This window comes from Filicampus tigris, chromosome 15 (genome assembly GCF_054856515.1).
Source record: "Filicampus tigris isolate MCC_2025a chromosome 15, RoL_Ftig_1.0, whole genome shotgun sequence".
In the NCBI taxonomy this organism is placed as follows: Eukaryota; Metazoa; Chordata; class Actinopteri; order Syngnathiformes; family Syngnathidae; genus Filicampus; species Filicampus tigris.
The window spans coordinates 12471165-12489408 of NC_141231.1; the positions used below are offsets into that span (position 1 = coordinate 12471165).

The 18244-nt window shown below is 42.1% G+C and overlaps 6 protein-coding genes and 1 long non-coding RNA gene across 7 annotated transcripts in view; 3 read left to right on the top strand and 4 right to left on the bottom strand.

The window, feature by feature from the left end:
- The first annotated feature begins 278 nt into the window (after positions 1 to 278).
- Positions 279 to 1116, top strand: LOC147135558 (histone H2A.J). The gene has a single exon (XM_086053650.1). The coding sequence runs from the start codon at positions 293 to 295 to the stop codon at positions 674 to 676; it is 384 nt and encodes a 127-aa protein (XP_085909776.1). The 5' UTR covers positions 279 to 292; the 3' UTR covers positions 677 to 1116.
- Positions 1117 to 1251: 135 nt separating this feature from the next.
- On the bottom strand, positions 1252 to 2327 carry LOC147135559 (histone H2B 1/2). The gene has a single exon (XM_086053651.1). It carries the CDS (start codon positions 2304 to 2306, stop codon positions 1932 to 1934), a length of 375 nt encoding a protein of 124 aa, XP_085909777.1. The 5' UTR covers positions 2307 to 2327; the 3' UTR covers positions 1252 to 1931.
- Positions 2328 to 3097: 770 nt separating this feature from the next.
- LOC147135560 (histone H2B 1/2-like) lies at positions 3098 to 5910 on the bottom strand. Its single transcript, XM_086053653.1, has one exon. It carries the CDS (start codon positions 5903 to 5905, stop codon positions 5531 to 5533), a length of 375 nt encoding a protein of 124 aa, XP_085909779.1. The 5' UTR covers positions 5906 to 5910; the 3' UTR covers positions 3098 to 5530.
- Positions 3766 to 7602, top strand: LOC147135561 (histone H3-like). Its single transcript, XM_086053647.1, has 2 exons — positions 3766 to 4260; positions 7044 to 7602. The coding sequence occupies exon 1, from the start codon at positions 3776 to 3778 to the stop codon at positions 4184 to 4186; it is 411 nt and encodes a 136-aa protein (XP_085909773.1). The 5' UTR covers positions 3766 to 3775; the 3' UTR covers positions 4187 to 4260; positions 7044 to 7602.
- On the bottom strand, positions 6573 to 7274 carry LOC147135562 (histone H4). The gene has a single exon (XM_086053654.1). The coding sequence runs from the start codon at positions 7261 to 7263 to the stop codon at positions 6952 to 6954; it is 312 nt and encodes a 103-aa protein (XP_085909780.1). The 5' UTR covers positions 7264 to 7274; the 3' UTR covers positions 6573 to 6951.
- A 3162-nt stretch (positions 7603 to 10764) lies between the features above and the next one.
- On the bottom strand, positions 10765 to 17963 carry LOC147135563 (aquaporin-3-like). Its single transcript, XM_086053646.1, has 7 exons — positions 17631 to 17963; positions 15202 to 15339; positions 14061 to 14187; positions 12539 to 12676; positions 12324 to 12442; positions 11865 to 12082; positions 10765 to 11159 (listed from the first exon to the last, which is right to left on the bottom strand). Exons 2-7 carry the CDS (start codon positions 15307 to 15309, stop codon positions 10979 to 10981), a joined length of 891 nt encoding a protein of 296 aa, XP_085909772.1. The 5' UTR covers positions 15310 to 15339; positions 17631 to 17963; the 3' UTR covers positions 10765 to 10978.
- Positions 16537 to 18244, top strand: part of LOC147135564 (uncharacterized) — a 40608-nt gene continuing 38900 nt past the window's right edge. The window contains exon 1 of the long non-coding RNA XR_015089854.1: positions 16537 to 16587. This is a non-coding gene — a long non-coding RNA (uncharacterized LOC147135564). The remainder of the gene's footprint in view (positions 16588 to 18244) is intronic.

The following is an 18244-nucleotide window of genomic DNA, read 5'->3' on the forward strand; positions in this document are numbered from 1 at the left end:
GCCAGTAACAAGAGCCTAATTTTGTGACAAAAAACGAGGGGGCAGAAAACTCAGGAGTTATTGCAAACTTATTGCATTTGTATAGGAAAGAACGGCTTTAGCACTCCCTGAGCCTACAGCGAATACTTGTCTGAACAAGTCGACATCAAAACAGGAAGTTTGTGGCTGTTGTTGATTGGACAACCGCTTTCCCGCATCCTTTAACCAATCACTGAGTAGCACGTCTCCTTATAAATACACTGCGTACTGGAAGTGAAATTACAGCTAAATATTAATCTACGCATATTGAATCATGTCTGGACGTGGCAAATCCGGCGGCAAGGTCAGGGCGAAATCCAAGAGTCGTTCTTCCCGCGCTGGTCTTCAGTTCCCGGTCGGTCGTGTCCACAGACTGCTCCGCAGAGGCAACTATGCTCAGCGCGTGGGGGCTGGCGCCCCCGTGTACTTGGCGGCAGTACTCGAGTACCTGACAGCCGAGATTCTAGAATTGGCCGGTAACGCGGCCCGCGACAACAAGAAGACTAGAATCATCCCTCGTCATCTGCAACTGGCGGTCCGTAACGACGAAGAGCTCAACAAACTCCTGGGCCGCGTCACCATCGCTCAGGGCGGAGTGTTGCCAAACATCCAGGCTGTTCTTCTGCCCAAGAAGAGTGAAAAGGCCAAGACCAAGTAGAGCTGTTTGACAGTTTCTATAGGCCTACCCCACAAAGGTTCTTTTAAGAGCCACACACTCATTTCAGAAAGAGGAAATAATTCCTATTTTCAGGTCATTGTGGTAAATAAAAAAAAAAAAAATATTTACAAGAAGTCATGTCTTGGGAACTAGTAAGGGTAACAAGATAAAGGTGGGTCCGCTTGAAAGGTGAAATCTTAGTATTCTGCTAATGTGGTTTGTCAGGCCATTGTTACTTCATGATGTTTTTACTCTGCATAACATGTGGTTTGCACTGCTTTCATTGCTGTTTACTGATAATACCGTTCACCGGAAAGAATAATGAGTTTCGTGTTTTGGGCAGTCCTCAAATAGTGGGGCGATGCCAGGGGGAGCGTGTGACCCCATGGAACTTTTGTTTTGTTTGCTGTACTAGAATAAAATATTGCATATTCACTCCAGTAGGTGGCAGTAGCATTCTTACTGTCAGAGTCTTAACGGGGAGTATTAGCACTAAGCTAGGGGTACAGAACTCTTGTTTGTCGGGAAGTGGCGAGAATGACCAAAGAGCAACACCGTGAGACAGTGGGAAGATTCAGGGGAGTTTATTGTGCTGTAACAGAGACAAGGGTAGCGTGGTAGGACTTGCCCGGGGTGACAAAGATCGGCGTGAGCGGGGAAACAGGGCTCGGCATGAGTGGGGAAGTAAACCTTAACGTGAACGAAGCAAAACAATCATACCAACGAGATTTCACTAAGGCACAGACAGACTATGACAGCATCAATGTATACATCGACAATGACCTGACAAGGACTAAACAAAAACCAGCAACTTAAATACATGCATACTGACGAGACAATGAGAAACACCTGGACAAGACACACGAGGTAGGAGCGAGCAGATTGACAAACACCATGGTATGTTTTTACATTACAGTATTGTTTTGTTAAACTTTACCAAGACTGTAATATTGTCTGCATTAGCAGAGCGTCGGCCACTTGATTGCGAGGTCGAAAAATGCTGTCGTCTACTGCACTACCAAGCAGCGCCCCTCTCTCCGCTGCGCGCGGCTGCGGCATTCAGGTTCCAAAGAGGAACACTTATTCGCGATTGATGCGAACGTTTGTGAGGGCTTTCTCGTTCACCTGTAGTACACAGCCCAACACCAGATAACCTGATCTAAAAGTACACGACTTGTTGACAGACGGAATAGCCTTTAGATCGATGTAGATGGCTCTTAAAAGAGCCGTTGATTTGTGGTTCTACCAAAGAAATTTACTTGGAGCTGGTGTACTTTGTGACAGCCTTGGTACCCTCCGACACGGCGTGCTTGGCCAGTTCGCCGGGCAACAGAAGACGAACGGCGGTCTGGATTTCCCTGGAAGTGATGGTGGAGCGCTTGTTGTAGTGAGCCAGACGAGACGCTTCAGAGGCGATCCGTTCGAAGATGTCGTTGACAAACGAGTTCATGATACTCATTGCCTTGGACGAAATGCCGGTATCCGGATGGACCTGTTTCAATACCTTGTAAACATAGATGGCGTAACTCTGCTTCCTGGTTCTCTTCCTCTTCCTGCCCGCTTTGTTGGCGGACTTTGTGACGGCTTTCTTTGAGCCCTTCTTGGGCGCTGACTTAACTGGTTCAGGCATGTCTAAACGCAGTTCCAAATCTACTCCGATGTTGATGCAGCGGAAGAGCCTGTCTATTTATAATACACCTCATGCAAATTTAGCTACGCCAGCACCACTCTTTCATTGGCTGGAACTCTCGTTTGAAAGGCGTGACTTTACTCGGGGGTGGTTAAAATCCTGCAGTGTGTTGTATGACCACTTGGAGGCAGTAAAGTCTGCTTTTTTGTCAGCGTTTTATCAATTTTATGCCGCCACAAGTACTTTACATACTTTTTACTGGGGGTGAATGATGTTTATTTGTGCATTTTTTTTTACTAATTATATCAATTCGTATAATTGTGAGAGAAGGTGTTTGAGTCTTTATAGCTTGATATGTAAGATGAGATTTCATCAACTGAAGAATACTCTGAGAAAGAGCATTTACAATCGATTTACACTCTTAACTTGAAGGATTTTGTTTAAAAAATCATAACTATATATAGTCATTACTTTCAAACAAATCTGAAACAAATTATACCCCTTTCAATCCAGGCTTTATCATACAAAGTTTTATATGATATGGTAATATTACTATTGTTCCAAATGATTTCTTTATTATGAGAAAATTCATGCACATGGCATAATTTCCACACTATTAAGACCTGTTGATAAAATTTCGAAAGTTTAAGTGGTACTTTTGTAATAGAAAAATTGCAACTCAATAAGAATTGTAGACCACCAACTGCTTTAAATGTGTTATGAGGAATAAAGTTCCAGAGTGTGGTTGGTTGTTCCATGGATTTCTGAAGCCATTTGATTTTGAAGGTAGATTAAATGAAAAAATGTAGGATTTTTAACCCTCCTTATGCTCTCTCTAGTCTAAGAATTTCTTTTTTGAGATGATTTCCCTTTTTTCCAAACAAAATGCACAAACAAGTTGTTAATATCTTTACAAAGTGAATGATTTATAAAAAGCAATAAAGCTGGATAAATGAATCTCGACACGACTTCAGCTTTTGGGAGTAACAAAAGCAAACAAAACAAGTTCACATGCACGTATCCATTTATGCCCACTTTAATCTCTGAAAATATCCAAGCAATCGCCACAGTATTTTAATGGTGATCGGTCGTGGTTTTCTTAGATTAAGCCACATTAAGTGTTTTTACATGCACATTAAACATTTTAGACCTATATATTTACGGGCAATTGCTTTCTCCATGGTGACACACAATTTGTCTAAAATGCTCAGTGGGTTAAATAAAATATTTATATTAAAAATTTACGTACAACTGATTTTGTCGAAACGCATTTCTGTGAATCAGCTTGTTCAATAAAATGGTCACTTTCTAAGTGGTGATTGATTCTATTTAAAATCCTGTCGTCCAATAGTCGAGCAGCTTGGCGCGCGCTCTTCCCAAACGCACCAATCAGCGCTGTCTTGCCCGGATAAAAACGCGCATCACACACTGTCTTTTCTTATATTCTGTTTTAGTTGACGTGCTACGAAATGGCAAGAACGAAGCAAACCGCCCGAAAGTCCACTGGAGGCAAGGCCCCCAGGAAGCAACTGGCGACCAAAGCTGCCCGTAAAAGTGCCCCAGCCACCGGCGGCGTCAAGAAACCTCATCGTTATAGGCCTGGTACCGTGGCCCTCCGTGAGATTCGCCGCTACCAAAAGTCCACCGAGCTGCTTATCCGTAAGTTGCCCTTCCAGCGTCTGGTCAGGGAAATCGCACAGGACTTCAAAACAGACCTCCGCTTCCAAAGCTCGGCCGTCATGGCGCTGCAGGAGTCAAGCGAGGCATACCTGGTTGGCCTGTTTGAGGACACCAATCTGTGCGCCATCCATGCCAAGAGGGTCACCATCATGCCCAAAGACATTCAACTGGCTCGCCGGATCCGTGGGGAGAGGGCTTGAACTTCAACCCTACAATAACAACGGCTCTTTTAAGAGCCATCATATTTTCAACTAAATGGTGAATTCCTATCGCTGTAAGTAAGGAATGTTTTCCTTTTCTCTCTATATAAAAACAGCAGCTGACGAAATATTAATTAAATAACACTTATGCGTATTTTTGAAAAAAAAAAACGCATTATTGCCTTTTATAATTTCCTCACATTATCGCAAAAGTTGTAATCACTTCATTACAAAGTTTAAGATGACTATAGTTCTCAAGGGCTTTCCTTTCTGCTTGGATTGGATTAAAATTTCATAGCAAGTGTTGCTGTCGACAGTATTCAGTTGACTGTTAAATAAAAGATGGTTCTTGAAGCCTGTTCAGTGTTATCCGGTTTAAAAGAGCAATTACGCCACCCTAAAATCGAAGAGGAAGTCCAATAAACTATTTGACTACGGAAACCGTGGACCACGTGAGGAAACTTGTCTTTACACGTCACCCTTTAAAACAGCCAAAAAACAGGAAGTTCAAAAACAGTAGGGTGGTGTCGATAGTAGCTTTGCGCTAATTGGACAACAGTTTCCCCGCACCTTCTGGCCAATCACTGAGCAGCAAGATTGTAAGTGCGTATATTGCTTCGCAGCAGCGTTGATACTGTTAAGTTCAAGTATTCGATTAAACCAGCATAAAGTATGTCTGGACGTGGTACGGGTAGTCTTGACGGTCCATCCACCGAATTTCAGTTGTATATTGAAGATGTTTTAAATCTACTTACAAGTATGTTACATGGAGGCAATGTTTTATCAATGTGTATTAAATTCGTTGTATAAAATGACTGACAATTACCGATCTCAGACCATTATGAATACTGATAAGAGCTTCAGTTTTGGGAATTCTGTAGGGATCAAAACCATTTGTCTATTTTTTTTCAAGATATCGGTCTTTGGCTTCATTGTCTACTTTATCCTTGTAAAGACCCACCAATTTCTTGCATTTTAACATGTTTTTGAATCGACAAATACACTGTCTTTAAGTACGCGCCCTCGCCATAACTCATAGACTCAACTCAACATGGCGGATGATTACGTCGTAATGACGAGGTGCACGGACCCTCTTAATTACTGCAACAATGAGCACCAAACTGATTCCATTTACTCAAAAGTGGCACGCCCAGTACTGTTTTTCTGTCCTTGGCAAAAGAGCAAGTTCTCTAAAAATGCCCAAAACTCGCTCGCTGGTAAAAATTTGGCCAGTTAGTTTTGACTCTCACCATAACTTTGACCCGATCTGAAGGAATTTTACTCTGTAGGACAAAGTGTGTGGCTCTTAAAAGAGCCGTTGGGTTATAGTGACGCCAGAGCAAGTTACTTTGAGCTGGTGTACTTTGTGACAGCCTTAGTGCCTTCAGACACAGCATGTTTGGCCAGCTCGCCCGGTAAAAGGAGTCGCACGGCGGTCTGAATCTCCCTGGACGTGATGGTGGAGCGCTTGTTGTAGAGAGCCAGACGGGAAGCCTCAGAAGCGATGCGCTCGAAAATGTCGTTGACGAAAGAGTTCATAATGCTCATTGCCTTGGACGAAATGCCGGTATCGGGATGGACCTGCTTCAGAACCTTGTACACGTAGATAGCGTAACTCTGCTTCCTGGTTCTCTTCTTCTTCCTGCCCGCCTTGTTGACTGACTTCGTGACTGCTTTCTTGGAGCCCTTTTTGGGCGCTGATTTGACTGCATCAGGCATGATTATAATCCTCGCAAACAATTCGAGCATGATGAGATAGGAAGAGACAGTGTATTTATATCCGTCTCATGCAAATTTAGCTGCACCAGCGCCACTCTTTCATTGGCTGTTCTTTGAAAGGCGTGACTTCACTCACAGCGGCGTTTATTTAAAAAAATAAAATAAAAGCCGCGCGTCTACAACCAACACCCTTTGCACGCTACTTTTTTGGTAACGTATAAATATATATATATATGTTTAAAATACACTAGTGATGTCAGCAAAACATACACCACCCTATATTTGTTTGAACCCCCCCACCACATAGAACCGTATAACCGGTTTGCTGCAACCTTTTAATTTCTTAACCGATGTTTCGTTGTAACCGTTAAAATCTCTGTAGAACTTTGATGTAATGTAAAGCGCATTAAAAAAAAGTATTTATTTTTTGTCTCAATATGTACTAGCTGTGTGTACTGTCAGCTAATGTAATATTGGTTTTCAACACAGGAACGGTAGTTACTTTTCTCACAGTGACTACTGATGAAAAAAAGTCAATTTCCCAGGCCAAAATCGGGTTATGCATTTTAAAACCAAAATGTAAGCATTTGTCGGACCCGATTTTTTCCCCAACAAACTACCAATTTTACATTTAACACCAAGTATGATGTTTTTTTAAGCCGTTTAAACGATCCTGGGCACAAGCGCGCCCATTGATGGATTCAATTGTAAATCAAGGTACGGCACGTTTTACAGTTTGTGGACAAAAGGAGCGCGCAAACGTGGATACAAATAAAAGCAAAGTGATGAAGTTGGTGCCAGGAAAATAAGGCTAAAACACAAGAGAATGGACTAAATAAAAAGATACACGCACGTTACACAAGTGCAAGAAACCTCCATGTGGATTGAAAGTGAAAGGTTAAGTGTGGTAAAGCACACTGATTGAAGGACTAAAACATGACAAACACCACGTTTTCATATGTCCAAGGAAACATTGACTCTTAGTTGGAACAGGGGAGTGGTCCTTAAAAGGACCTTTGGTTGTTTGGCACGAGACTGAGCACAATTTAACCGCCGAAGCCGTACAGAGTACGGCCTTGTCTCTTGAGGGCGTACACCACATCCATGGCGGTGACAGTCTTTCTCTTGGCGTGCTCAGTGTAGGTTACGGCGTCGCGGATGACGTTTTCCAGGAAAACCTTGAGTACACCACGAGTCTCCTCGTAGATCAAGCCGGAGATACGCTTTACACCGCCACGGCGAGCCAGACGACGGATAGCGGGTTTAGTGATGCCCTGGATGTTGTCGCGGAGAACTTTACGGTGACGCTTGGCGCCTCCTTTCCCCAACCCTTTGCCTCCTTTGCCACGCCCTGACATATTCAAGCTGTGAATGATCTAGAAATCAACTGACATTGCAGTCGGAGGACGGGCAGTCTTATCAGAAGACTGCGGACCTGAAAGAGAACAGCTGATGCAATCTTGCTGGGAGGAGCTTCACTCAACACAACTCCAAACTCAAGGATTTTGTCTTCCAAATCATATATATTACATAAACCGATGTTCAGAGTTGGTAGTGTAATAAACATATATTGTGTATATTAACGTGTATATAAGTGTTTTTAAAGGTGATTATATCACATTGGTGTTTGTTTTATAAACTTGTGTGAATACTCTAACAGCAGTTTACATTAATCAGTTTCATACACATATATTTAAATAAACCTGAGTACTAAATGTGTTTTCCCTAGGGTTAGGGTTCCACAAATGACAACCATGTTTGCTAATTGTTTGCTACTAGCTTTTCAGTTAGCATGAGCGCAACATGCTAGTCTATTTGGGGATGTGTTGACCTCTGTGGTAAATTAAGAGGAATACATGCCATTTAAAATACATGCCATGTCCCTTTCATGTTTTATCCACCTGGTAAAAGCACCAGCATAGCACAGATGGGCAACTTAAATGCTAGAAGAGCCTATAGTTTTTCATCACTGCTACTGGGGGGCCACATACAACCACACACTTCATAACCAAGTGTATGACACAATGCTATTTTAAATATGGACAAAATACACACATTTTTTTTCATTTGTATTCACACAAGACATCCACTTTGACTCTTCAGGGGTAAATAAGTGATAAATTAAAAAAAATAATAATAGTGGGCTATATGGTTGACTCATACGTCAAATGAAAAAAAGTAGTTTCGACACAAATTGACCCCACTTTTTAATTTGATTAAGTAATGAAAGTAAAAGTAGAGTACAAACCGTATTTCCATGACAGTATGTGTGCAGTTAAATGCTTGACCACGTGGGGACGGTGTTGCTCAAAACATGTCTGCTGAAACTGCAAGACGTGTTATCGTTTGTCAGTCATTTTCGTCACCTCTTTTTGTACATCCTCAAGTCATGCGGGTCATAGAAATATACGCACGCACACACACACAGAGACATCCACACGCACGCACACACCCACTCACGGGTATTCCACACGCACACGCAAGCACGCACGCACCTCCCCACACACACAAATGAATCGGGATACATCGATCTTTTCTTGGTTGTTGAAGACGTTTCACCTTGAATTCAAAAAGCTTCTCCACTTCTAAATATTATGTGCAGAGTTTATGACTCGGGTGGGTGTGTTTCTAGGTGGTCACATGGTTCTTGTTGTCATGTGTAACTAGTTGAGTGACCGTTTTGCAGAGCGACCAATCTTTCACCTCTTGGCACAATGTCTCGTTAGCAGGGGCCGGGTCTAGACAGGGGCAAGAGGAGGCCTGTCCCCGTCAAATAAATGTTGTGCCCCCCCCCCCCAACTAAATCCCCTCAAATATGTTATATTTCACATATTTTTTATTATCGCATCTCTCTGTCCTCTGCTCCACTTCCTACTGTCTTAATGTCTTGCTTGCCCCCTTAAATTTAAAATATATCAAGTTGTTTTTCATGTCATATTTCTCGGCTCCACTCCAGCTCCCCTTTTCACTCTGCTCAGAGTATCGGCCTGCTGCCGGCTCACTGTGAGGGAGAGCTGTCTGCAGCGAGCTGAGACCCAACTTCCTATCACCCTCCAGTATGCAAATGAGCCAGTGTTGTCAGTTAGACATGGTAAAAGGTGCCGGAGCACAATGCCCCCGCAAAATTTGTGGCTACCCCCCTCATACATGCCTATCTAGACCACTCGTTAGTGGTCACTGAAGAAGTGAGGCTTTTTTTAAACCTGTCCTGGTTTGTTGGTTGGTCATGCAGAATGGGTTATGTGTAGGGACAGTTTTTCTGTTTGATATTCATTCCTAGTTCATTTTCAGATGCAAATGAACTGCTGACTGCTCACTTGAATTAAAGATAAAACATCTTAAACAGCCAAGAATCCAGTTGCCTCAGTTCAAGATTTGCTGATTTCCGCGCCATTCTTTTTTTTATTTTTTGGCACAATTGCGCCTGATGTTTATTCATTTACAACCCAGTGTACCTCAACACATTCGTAATGGAATTCATGCTCCCTTTTCTCCACCAAAATGTGGCTTTTGTTGTAATTTCTGTCGGAAACCACTTTCGATTGACACCCGATATGACCACAAAAGGTCACACTAGAGAGGAAGTCCAAATGTCAAACATCACTGTGAAGTTTAAACCTTTGTAACACCCAGACAGACTGATCTTCTTCTCCAGACGTTGAAAAATGTCACTTCTTGTCACCGGCTGCTCCAAAGGAGGCTTTTTGTGTCATTCCAACATTTCTCCAAGCAAACAATCAAGACCTTTCGTTGCCCTCTGCGCTTTGTCAAATAAAAGTTCAAGCGTCACGCTCACCAACGACCACCTGCTGCTCTCTGAACATTTTGGAGAGCATTTGTAAGGTGGCAAATGTCACAATTTGCATGCTGAGGTTTTAGCTAATATTTTACTAACAATACTACAGTAAACCCATCCCCATTTGCAAATTAACTTTCTCAAACAATATTTTGCGGTCTTTTGTCCTAATATGTCACAGAAATGCCCTGCTCTTTTTTTGCTGCTATGTCTGCCGAGAAGTAGCCTACCACTGGCCACTGGTGTTCCAGAATATACAGCTGGCCTAACAGTAAACAGCAATGTAATGGAACTTTCCAGTCGAGGTCCAACAGGCAGGCAGGACTACTTGTGAGGTTGACCTCGGAGAAAGCAAGAAAGGGAAAGGGCAGTAAACGTCTTACGATGATGTGCAGAAGGGCCCGATCACTTTCATCAGTGGTGGAAGTTAAGAGCTGATCAGCTGTTAAGGCTAGCGGCTCACCGTAAGGTACAGTAAATGTCGAAATAATAGTAAAGAGTCATTTGCGATGTACAGCATGTGTTTAGAAATGGATAGTATTTAATATGTATTACTGAGTAAAAATGTGAGAAAAGGGCTAAAAGAAAACTAGTAATTGTTCATTCCGTGGGTTGTTGCAGCTATCATACGCTGCATTCATCTACTACTTGAATGACATTTAATTACACATGCAGATGATGTTAGCATCGTAGCTAATGTTTTGCCTTTTCATGTAATGTGGACCTAGGAGATTGATTAAGCTAAGCTTTCTTAAGACAAGTATTTGTGGCCAAGTGCACATCAAGTTTTCAAGCTAGCTTTACTTATGTTTAGTCACAAGGTGGTGCTAGCAAAGCTGCCACCCCTGTTTTCTTGTTGTCTTGCATTGTCATGTTAGGATCAGTCAGAATTCCTCACGTGAATATGAATATTATCCCGGTGGAAGTATTGGGTTACTTTTGTTACTGCTAAATATGTTTTCTAATGTACACAAAGCAAATTTAGCCTAAACTAACTAGCTGTAGTCAGGTTAATCTACATTATCTTGTAGTGCTCCAACTAAACTGACACCACGTACAGGCATTGACATTGTGGCTAATAAGTGGCTGTTGTTTAATACAACGTACCAGTACATTTCTTGTCTAAGTGGACTTAATCTCTAACAAGAGACTGCTAAAACCAAGCAGTCAAAATTAGGCTGTAACCATAGGAGTCAAAGTTGTGAGCGTTTGAGCAAGAGGAAGAAAATGTAGACAAATTGTTATTAATCGCTGACTCCATTACGTGGACATAAAATTCAAGCATCTTCTTCATTGGCCGAGACATTGGACAATCTGATTTGTTCATCTTCCTGCACGTCCCGATTCCTCTCTGGTTTGTCTAGATGGCATCCAACCATGAGCTGGTACACCGTCACTGCCACGATGGCACCCAGAAACGGAGCGGTGACCGGCACGACGGACCAATAGGTATTCACACTACAAGAGAGAACAAAGTGTCATTTTATACTTGCATTTTGTGCTTGAATGACTAAAAGTAACAATACTAAAAACATGAAAGACAAATACAGAGACACGTCCTTTGTAACATGACTTAAAAGCACTGGAAGTTGAATTCATATTTTTGTTTCTAAATACATTATACACATTTGAAGACAATTGGACACTTTGGTGTCCACCATGCGTTCCTTCCCTTCACTAAATAAGAACTTGAGCGTGTTTGTTCATATCAATGGTTATCCGGTGGTTAGCTAGCTACTGCTAGCTATGCCTGCGCCCCGAAAATGCACCTTTCCTGGATGCCACAATTTACAGAAAAACTCAGTGTCGTTATTTAAATTCACATATGAAGAGCTGATGAGCCTGCCGCCCATCCGTCAGCCGAGAGAAGATCCGGAAGCCTGTTAGCTTGTAAGCTAGCTGGTGCCTAGCGCCTCTTTTCTTGGCATGGAAAGTCGTTGGAGACTTTAAACGAATATATTATCGCAGCTCAAACATGTATGGTTGTGTAGGCATATGAAAGTTGCTTGACAAAGTAGCACCCATTTTTTTTTTCAGTGTGGCGTGGTTTCACGCATTCGGCATCCACACCAATAGCATGTGCTACAATCTTTGTGCAATTGTGCAACTTTTCATCTATGTACAACTGCACAGCAATACTGTAGAACCGTGTTCTCGTCTCACGTGAAAACCTCGAGGCCCCATCCCGCTACGGCTGTGAAGAGGCGAGGTCCCAGGTCCCGAGCAGGATTGATGGCGTAGCCGGCATTGAATCCCATGGTCAGGCCGATGACTGTCACCAGGCAGCCCACAGGGAACGCTTCCCTCCCGGGCGGGACTGAGTTGTTGTGCGGGTCGATGATGGCGAGGACACATGTAACCAGTGCTGCGGTTCCAATAACCTATTTACACAACCAATTTACAACAGTTAAAGTTAAGTTGCGAACTAGGGTTTGTAGTGCTTGTGCTTGTGAGTTAAGTGTTCAGTTTAGGGTTTGGGATAGGATAAGAGGTTCACTTAAGAGGTTTGTATTAGGATTAGTAGGCTTAGTGTTAGTAGCCTTAAGGTTATGGTACATAGGGTTGGGGTTAGGGGTAGGATTAGGGTGTGGGCTTCAAGTATTCTTGGACAGACAGTCTCACCTGGTCCAAAAATCCATTGAGTACTGAGAGATGTTTGGAAGGATACGTGGCAAAAATCCCAGCGGTGGCATTCTTCCCAACCACAAGCAACTCCCCATTGCCAAATTCCTTCATCGCATCTGGCGGATTCAAATACTTGGTCGTTGATATATGCCAATTTGAGGATCATTGTGAGGATTGGATAATGGATGGATTGAAATGTTCTTTCATTTTACCAAAATAGAGGCAATATATGATGGCAGCAGCCAGGAACGCGCCCAATGTCTGGAAGAAGAAGAACCACGGGAGCTTCCTCCAAGGCTCCCGTCCAAGTAAACACAATGCGAAGGTCACGGCGGGGTTCAGGTGGCCACCTAGAGGTGTGACAAAGAAAAACATTTGTAAGTGATACCGCACAAGTAGAAGTACTCATTCAACTCATGCCCGGTGATGCCTTGAAACACTAGTGACCAAAATCCAGAAAACAGGCGACTGTGACGTTCGCCGTGCGAGCCTAAGGGCACTTTGACATCAATGTTAGTAGACAGCAGAGGGCGGTACTGGACAAAATGGCAGCACCCCGAGATGGATCAAAATGGATGGGTTAATGTGTTTAATTTCTTATTCCACAAATGCAGTATTAATCGGAATACTGTGTTTCGACTAGTGATGGAACATAGAACATATTATTGCACAGAAAATGATTGCCTTCAGTTCCACTTTAAAGTACAGTAACTTCTCACCGCTGTTACGGCGTTGTGTTTATACACTAACTCTTTGCCTCGCACGTTCTAAATTGGACGGCAGAGACATTCCGGCGTGTTAATTGCGAGGCCGCTAGCGAGGAAAACAAGTCGTTATAGGATGTTGGCGTGCTAACGAACCTTTTGTGGTGTTGACGAAAGGACCGCTCGAACCAACGTGTTCCTTTCAATTACCCGCTGTCTCATTTTCACCATGAAAGTGATAAGTGACACCTCTTTCAAATTCCCCCTTCCTTCCTCCATCAAGGAGGTAAATACTGCACTTCACATAACTGCCAGTTTACCCTTTGCTGATATTTGTGCTCCGTCAAGCCGTCGATGATAATGACTCACCGCAGCCGCAAGGAAAAATGAAAAAAAAAAAAGCCCCGGGAAAGTGAGTGATGAGGACCACGTGACGACGATGCTAATGTCCGCCTCGTTTCCTGATGGCCCGCTGCTTCAACAGCTGCTGCGCCACAAGTAACCATAGTAACGGGCCAGGTAACCACGCCAGAAAGCAGAAGACCAGAGCTTTGCCCTAGTCACGTAACCCCAATCTGCCCCATTCGTGACATTGTTTCTCCCATGAGACACACATGTTTATAATTCGTGTAAATATGAGTGGACAGACCGGCATTTGCATTTTTCCGTGTATAAAGGGATAAATGCATCCAGTGTGCATGTTTATTAATGGATGAATGATTGCGTTATTTGAACGCGAATGGACATTTTTGATGGCAAATACATATTGTCCACATATGAATGGACCGATGTATTTACAATTTGTGAATTGAAGGACATTCACACAGGTGAATGCAGGAGCGTGGCGGCCGTCGGGAATTTCGAGAGATTGCAGAACGGCATGGTTCATTCCCGTCCGAAATTGGTACGCATTAGAGATGTTCCTGCCCACCTAAACCACCAACCTAAACATCTTTTTCTGACTTTTCATCTTTTTCTGACTATTTGTCAAACCCTATGGACCTTTCAAAAGCGAGCTAGGAGCTCTAACCTGAGACGGGTCCGCTAACGAGGACGCCCAACGCAACTCCGCCTCCGACCGCAAAGTTGACGGAGAGGAATGTCCCATGCGAACCGCCGCTCAGTATCCACTGTCCCACCGCACCACAAGAAAAAGTCTGCACAGAGAAGGTAAAACACATTTTGTACTTTTTCTTAGGGGAAGAAAAAACCAACCATTTTTTTTGCTTACAACGTTATTGTGATTTATTCATTTGATGTTTTTTATGATTTATTATGTTATAAAAGTAAAAACAATGACTTCAAATTGTGTTTATTAGGTTAATTTATCAAGTGGCCATGTGGTAGCCACAGCGTTAGCTACTGTACAATATTTAATCTTTTCACACTCAAATTTTTGTGTGGACTTAAATCTGCCGTTTTAAATGATAAACCTGTCTTGAAACCTTAACCCTGACTTCAAACCTTAATTTGAAGCTCTAATTTAAAACACTAACTCTTTCTTGAAACTGTACTTTTAATCCCCGACTCATGGTTTGATACTACGTTGAAACCTTGACCTTACTTTTAAACTCAAATCCTGCCTTGAAACTTGTTTGAAACCGAAGCCTGTTGCTTGAAACTTTGGTTTTGAAACCCCAACCGTGTCTTAAACCCCTATTTTGAAACCCTAACCTTATTTTAAAACTCTAATCCTGCCTTGAATCCCACACCCATTGCTTGAAACGTTAATTTTGAAAACCTACAACTTCTTTGAACCCCAACTCTGTACCCCTAACTGATGTGAAACTGTAACGCTGACTTGAACCACTAATTTGAAATCAGAACCCTAGCTTGAAAACCTAATTCTTGTCTAGAACCCTCCTCTGAAACCTTAACCGTGATCTGATCACTTGCACAATGTATGCAACACCTTGGTATCGATATATTCATCTCCAGTATGTTTACTATCCAGACCTGAGCTGCCATGGTTTGATTTCCATTTCCCCATGCAGATTGAGTGCTTTCTAGAAACCGGTAGCGTTTGCATGTCACTGAATAATCCAAAGCATGTACTTATCTATTAACCCTGGGCGCAGTAGACGGCAACCTTTGAATTAAAATGTCATCGTCAGCTCTTGTTCTCGCCCAATTAACACGACCTCCCGCCATGCCGCATTGGTGCCACTCACCACAAAGATTAGCGTCCCGAGGCATTCCGCCAGGCCCTGGCGAAGGAGCCGGTGCGAGGTCCGGAAGGTCCCGTCCAGTTTCCGCAGAGCGTCCTTTTGTCTGCCCATAATTCCAGCGGCGCTAGCTGCCGATTAATGCTGTGAAAGTGCATCAGGCGAAATGTCGCCGGTCAGCATGAGGACTCATTGTGCACATGCAAAGCACTTTGTCCATTAATGGTTGACCATGTTTATGTGCTTATTGCGATTAAGATGTGACTCCCTTGCAGCCTTATCAACCCTCATCAACAATGACAACTGTAATAATTACATTAAAAAATAATTGGTTGTATTGACAACTGGGATGGACAGACTTCTAGACGTTTATCCCACTCAGAACATTGATACAAACGTTTTTTCACCACGGTTAAACGGATTTTAGCTTCGGGCGACCTTAGTCACTTTTCATGATGGTTTTACTATTATGGTTTATTTGGTGAGTGAATGTACAATCTTAATGACCTCGCATGGGTAGATATGCTTGTTATTTAGATTAGACATCTCTTTTGTGTGTGTGCTTACAGGCAATGTTTCAAGTTCTGACTTAACTCATTCACTACTGTGGACGTTTAAATTTGTCAACTGGGAAATATATTTGCCAAGTAGGTCAAACAAAAAAAAAAACAAGGAGAATTACAGGTTGTGTATTTAAAAGCAACCACTTATCTTTGCCTTCAGCTAGCTTAATGCTAACACACTATGCAAAACACCTCAGATGGGCTAATAAATAACATCAGTAGTCTCAGTGTAATGCTCAGCGAAGAACGACTAATGTTACAGCAGTTTACCGCGTCTCTTACATTAGTTGTGAAAGTCTTCTTCATTTATGGTTTCATGAATATTATACTGCCCCCGGTGGCCAACACGCGCACACCAGAAGGAGTTGCATTGAATTAGTCATAATGCACAAAGTGATTAATTCTATATTTGCTATTTAATGAAGTTATTGCTCAGTGTTTTTATAAGCGTGGTTCTCAAACTTTTTATTTCAAGTACTACCTCAAAAATATTTCTAAGTACCACCATCATGACTAAAACACAATAGCGTAGTCGGCCTAAGTGTTAATCAAAAACAGGGCGGAGCTTGTGTAACGGAGTTAAAAATATACTTAGTATATATATTTTTTTCCTGATTATGTTTTGGAATTTCATTTCATGATTATTGTGTATATTTGTGTATTTAATCTCAATGAGTCATTTATATTTATTTATTTATTTAGTTAGTTATTTATTTATTAATATTTAGTCGTTTCCTGCGTAATGGGCGCACACTGGTTCCGTCTCGCCTGTTGGGCTTCCGTAGCAACTTCCTTCTTCCCTCACAAAATACGAGGACAATTGCTGAGGGTAAGTCGCATTTGAAAGAGCTTCTACTTTGTTTCATTATTTTCCTCAAGGATTGAGTCTTTTGTGTTGATTTTACTGGTAAATAGGGGGCATAGTGACATGCTGTTACGATATAAAAGCATGTTGTCTGTTTCGCCTGCGATAATAGTTTTAGAGATGCGTTTCAGTGTCGCCGTTTTGGCGCGAATTTTATTCCTTTGTTATTTGACCAAGGCTGAGGAAGCATTCGTTTCATATACAGTATTTTCCGTGTTTAGGAAGCATATGTGCCAGCTTGAAGACAAACTGTGTTTCTGTATTGTCTTCTGCAGGTATGTTTTAAGTCGATCTCAAATTTCCGCCTTTGTTATATATATACACAGTATGCAGTATAAAGTATATATTCCACTCGGTGAGCTGTCTCATTTTGGCCACTTGACGGCGTTGTTTTCCCATTAATGTTTATTTTTGTTCTCAAGATGTTAGAAGTTAAATGTAAAAATGCTGTTTTCTACACAATACGATGACAATTGGTGAGGGGAGCAGATGTGCCAGCCTGAAGACAAACTGTTTGTCTGTATTGTCTTCCTCAGATTGCTGAGGAAAATAAATTGTGGAAAAACAGTAAATTGAGTGCCCTTGAGTGAACCCTTCACACACACCCGTTACACTTGTTTACCGTATTTTCTGGACTATAAGCCACACCTTTATATAAGCCGCATCCATTCTATTTAAAAAATAATAATAATAATGAAAAAAACAATATATAAGCCACACTTATCTATGTTGAAAATATTAGACATTTACTGCATTTACAGAATGATTTTGAACTTCAAATGTACACGTATGTACCTGAACAGATTCTTTCCTAACAGTGCCTTTTAACATGGCAGCAACTTTTCTGATTAAAACGGAACAGAACCAAGAGAAAATAACCAGTAGTTTAAATTGGACCATTACCATGATACCAACAAATAACACAATTTAGGTGCACTACTTTCGATACAAACATTGAGAGGACCATGCCCAATCTGGAAGAAATTGAAAATAGGTATTCTTCTTACCTGTTTTGGAGATTTTTCCTGCAGTCAGATATGGCATTTGGACCTTCTCCTGTTCATTCACCTCTCCGGCACAGCATCAGATTGTACGGAATTCCGAGACGAGGCCACCAAGGGAGAGGCCCTTCGGCCTCGTCAGGGGAAAAAAGTATCCACAATGGAATTCCTACACCCCACTTCTTGTAATGGTTACAGGTGATATTGTGTCCAAATGAAATTCTGATAGATTACATTTGTCTTTGAGCATTTAATATAACAAATATGAAATATAATAACTATGGTCGAGTAGAAACAGCAGCGCTGGGTCGTACCTCCGTCTCCCGTGGGATCAGGAAGTCAGCCAACCACCCCAAATGAGATAATGGGCTATAAATCAGTGTCCGCCCCTCCTTTTCCAGTAAGAGCTGCCTATTCTAAAACCTATGTGTTGTGATGTGATTACGTACATTATTATTCAGTGTCATAATTTTTATCAGAACAGCTAATGTGTGTGTCTGCGCGTGGGTGGGTGTGTGTACAGTGAAAGCTGCAGCATAAGAATATATCTACAGGGGGAGTTATTGATATATGCTGCAACTTTCACTGCACACTTGGACACACACACACTTTTCTTTCTA

Excerpts from the sequence above, each read along its gene's own strand:
- LOC147135558 (XM_086053650.1), top strand. The coding sequence starts at position 293 with ATGTCTGGACGTGGCAAATCCGGCGGCAAGGTCAGGGCGAAATCCAAG.
- LOC147135559 (XM_086053651.1), bottom strand. The coding sequence starts at position 2,306 with ATGCCTGAACCAGTTAAGTCAGCGCCCAAGAAGGGCTCAAAGAAAGCC.
- LOC147135561 (XM_086053647.1), top strand. The coding sequence starts at position 3,776 with ATGGCAAGAACGAAGCAAACCGCCCGAAAGTCCACTGGAGGCAAGGCC.
- LOC147135560 (XM_086053653.1), bottom strand. The coding sequence starts at position 5,905 with ATGCCTGATGCAGTCAAATCAGCGCCCAAAAAGGGCTCCAAGAAAGCA.
- LOC147135562 (XM_086053654.1), bottom strand. The coding sequence starts at position 7,263 with ATGTCAGGGCGTGGCAAAGGAGGCAAAGGGTTGGGGAAAGGAGGCGCC.
- LOC147135563 (XM_086053646.1), bottom strand. The coding sequence starts at position 15,309 with ATGGGCAGACAAAAGGACGCTCTGCGGAAACTGGACGGGACCTTCCGG. Across the intron at positions 12,443-12,538 it reads CATATATTGCCTCTATTTTG|ATGCGATGAAGGAATTTGGC; the intron begins GTAAAATGAAAG and ends TGAATCCGCCAG. Across the intron at positions 11,160-11,864 it reads TGGGGCCTCGAGGTTTTCAC|TGTGAATACCTATTGGTCCG; the intron begins GTGAGACGAGAA and ends TCTCTCTTGTAG.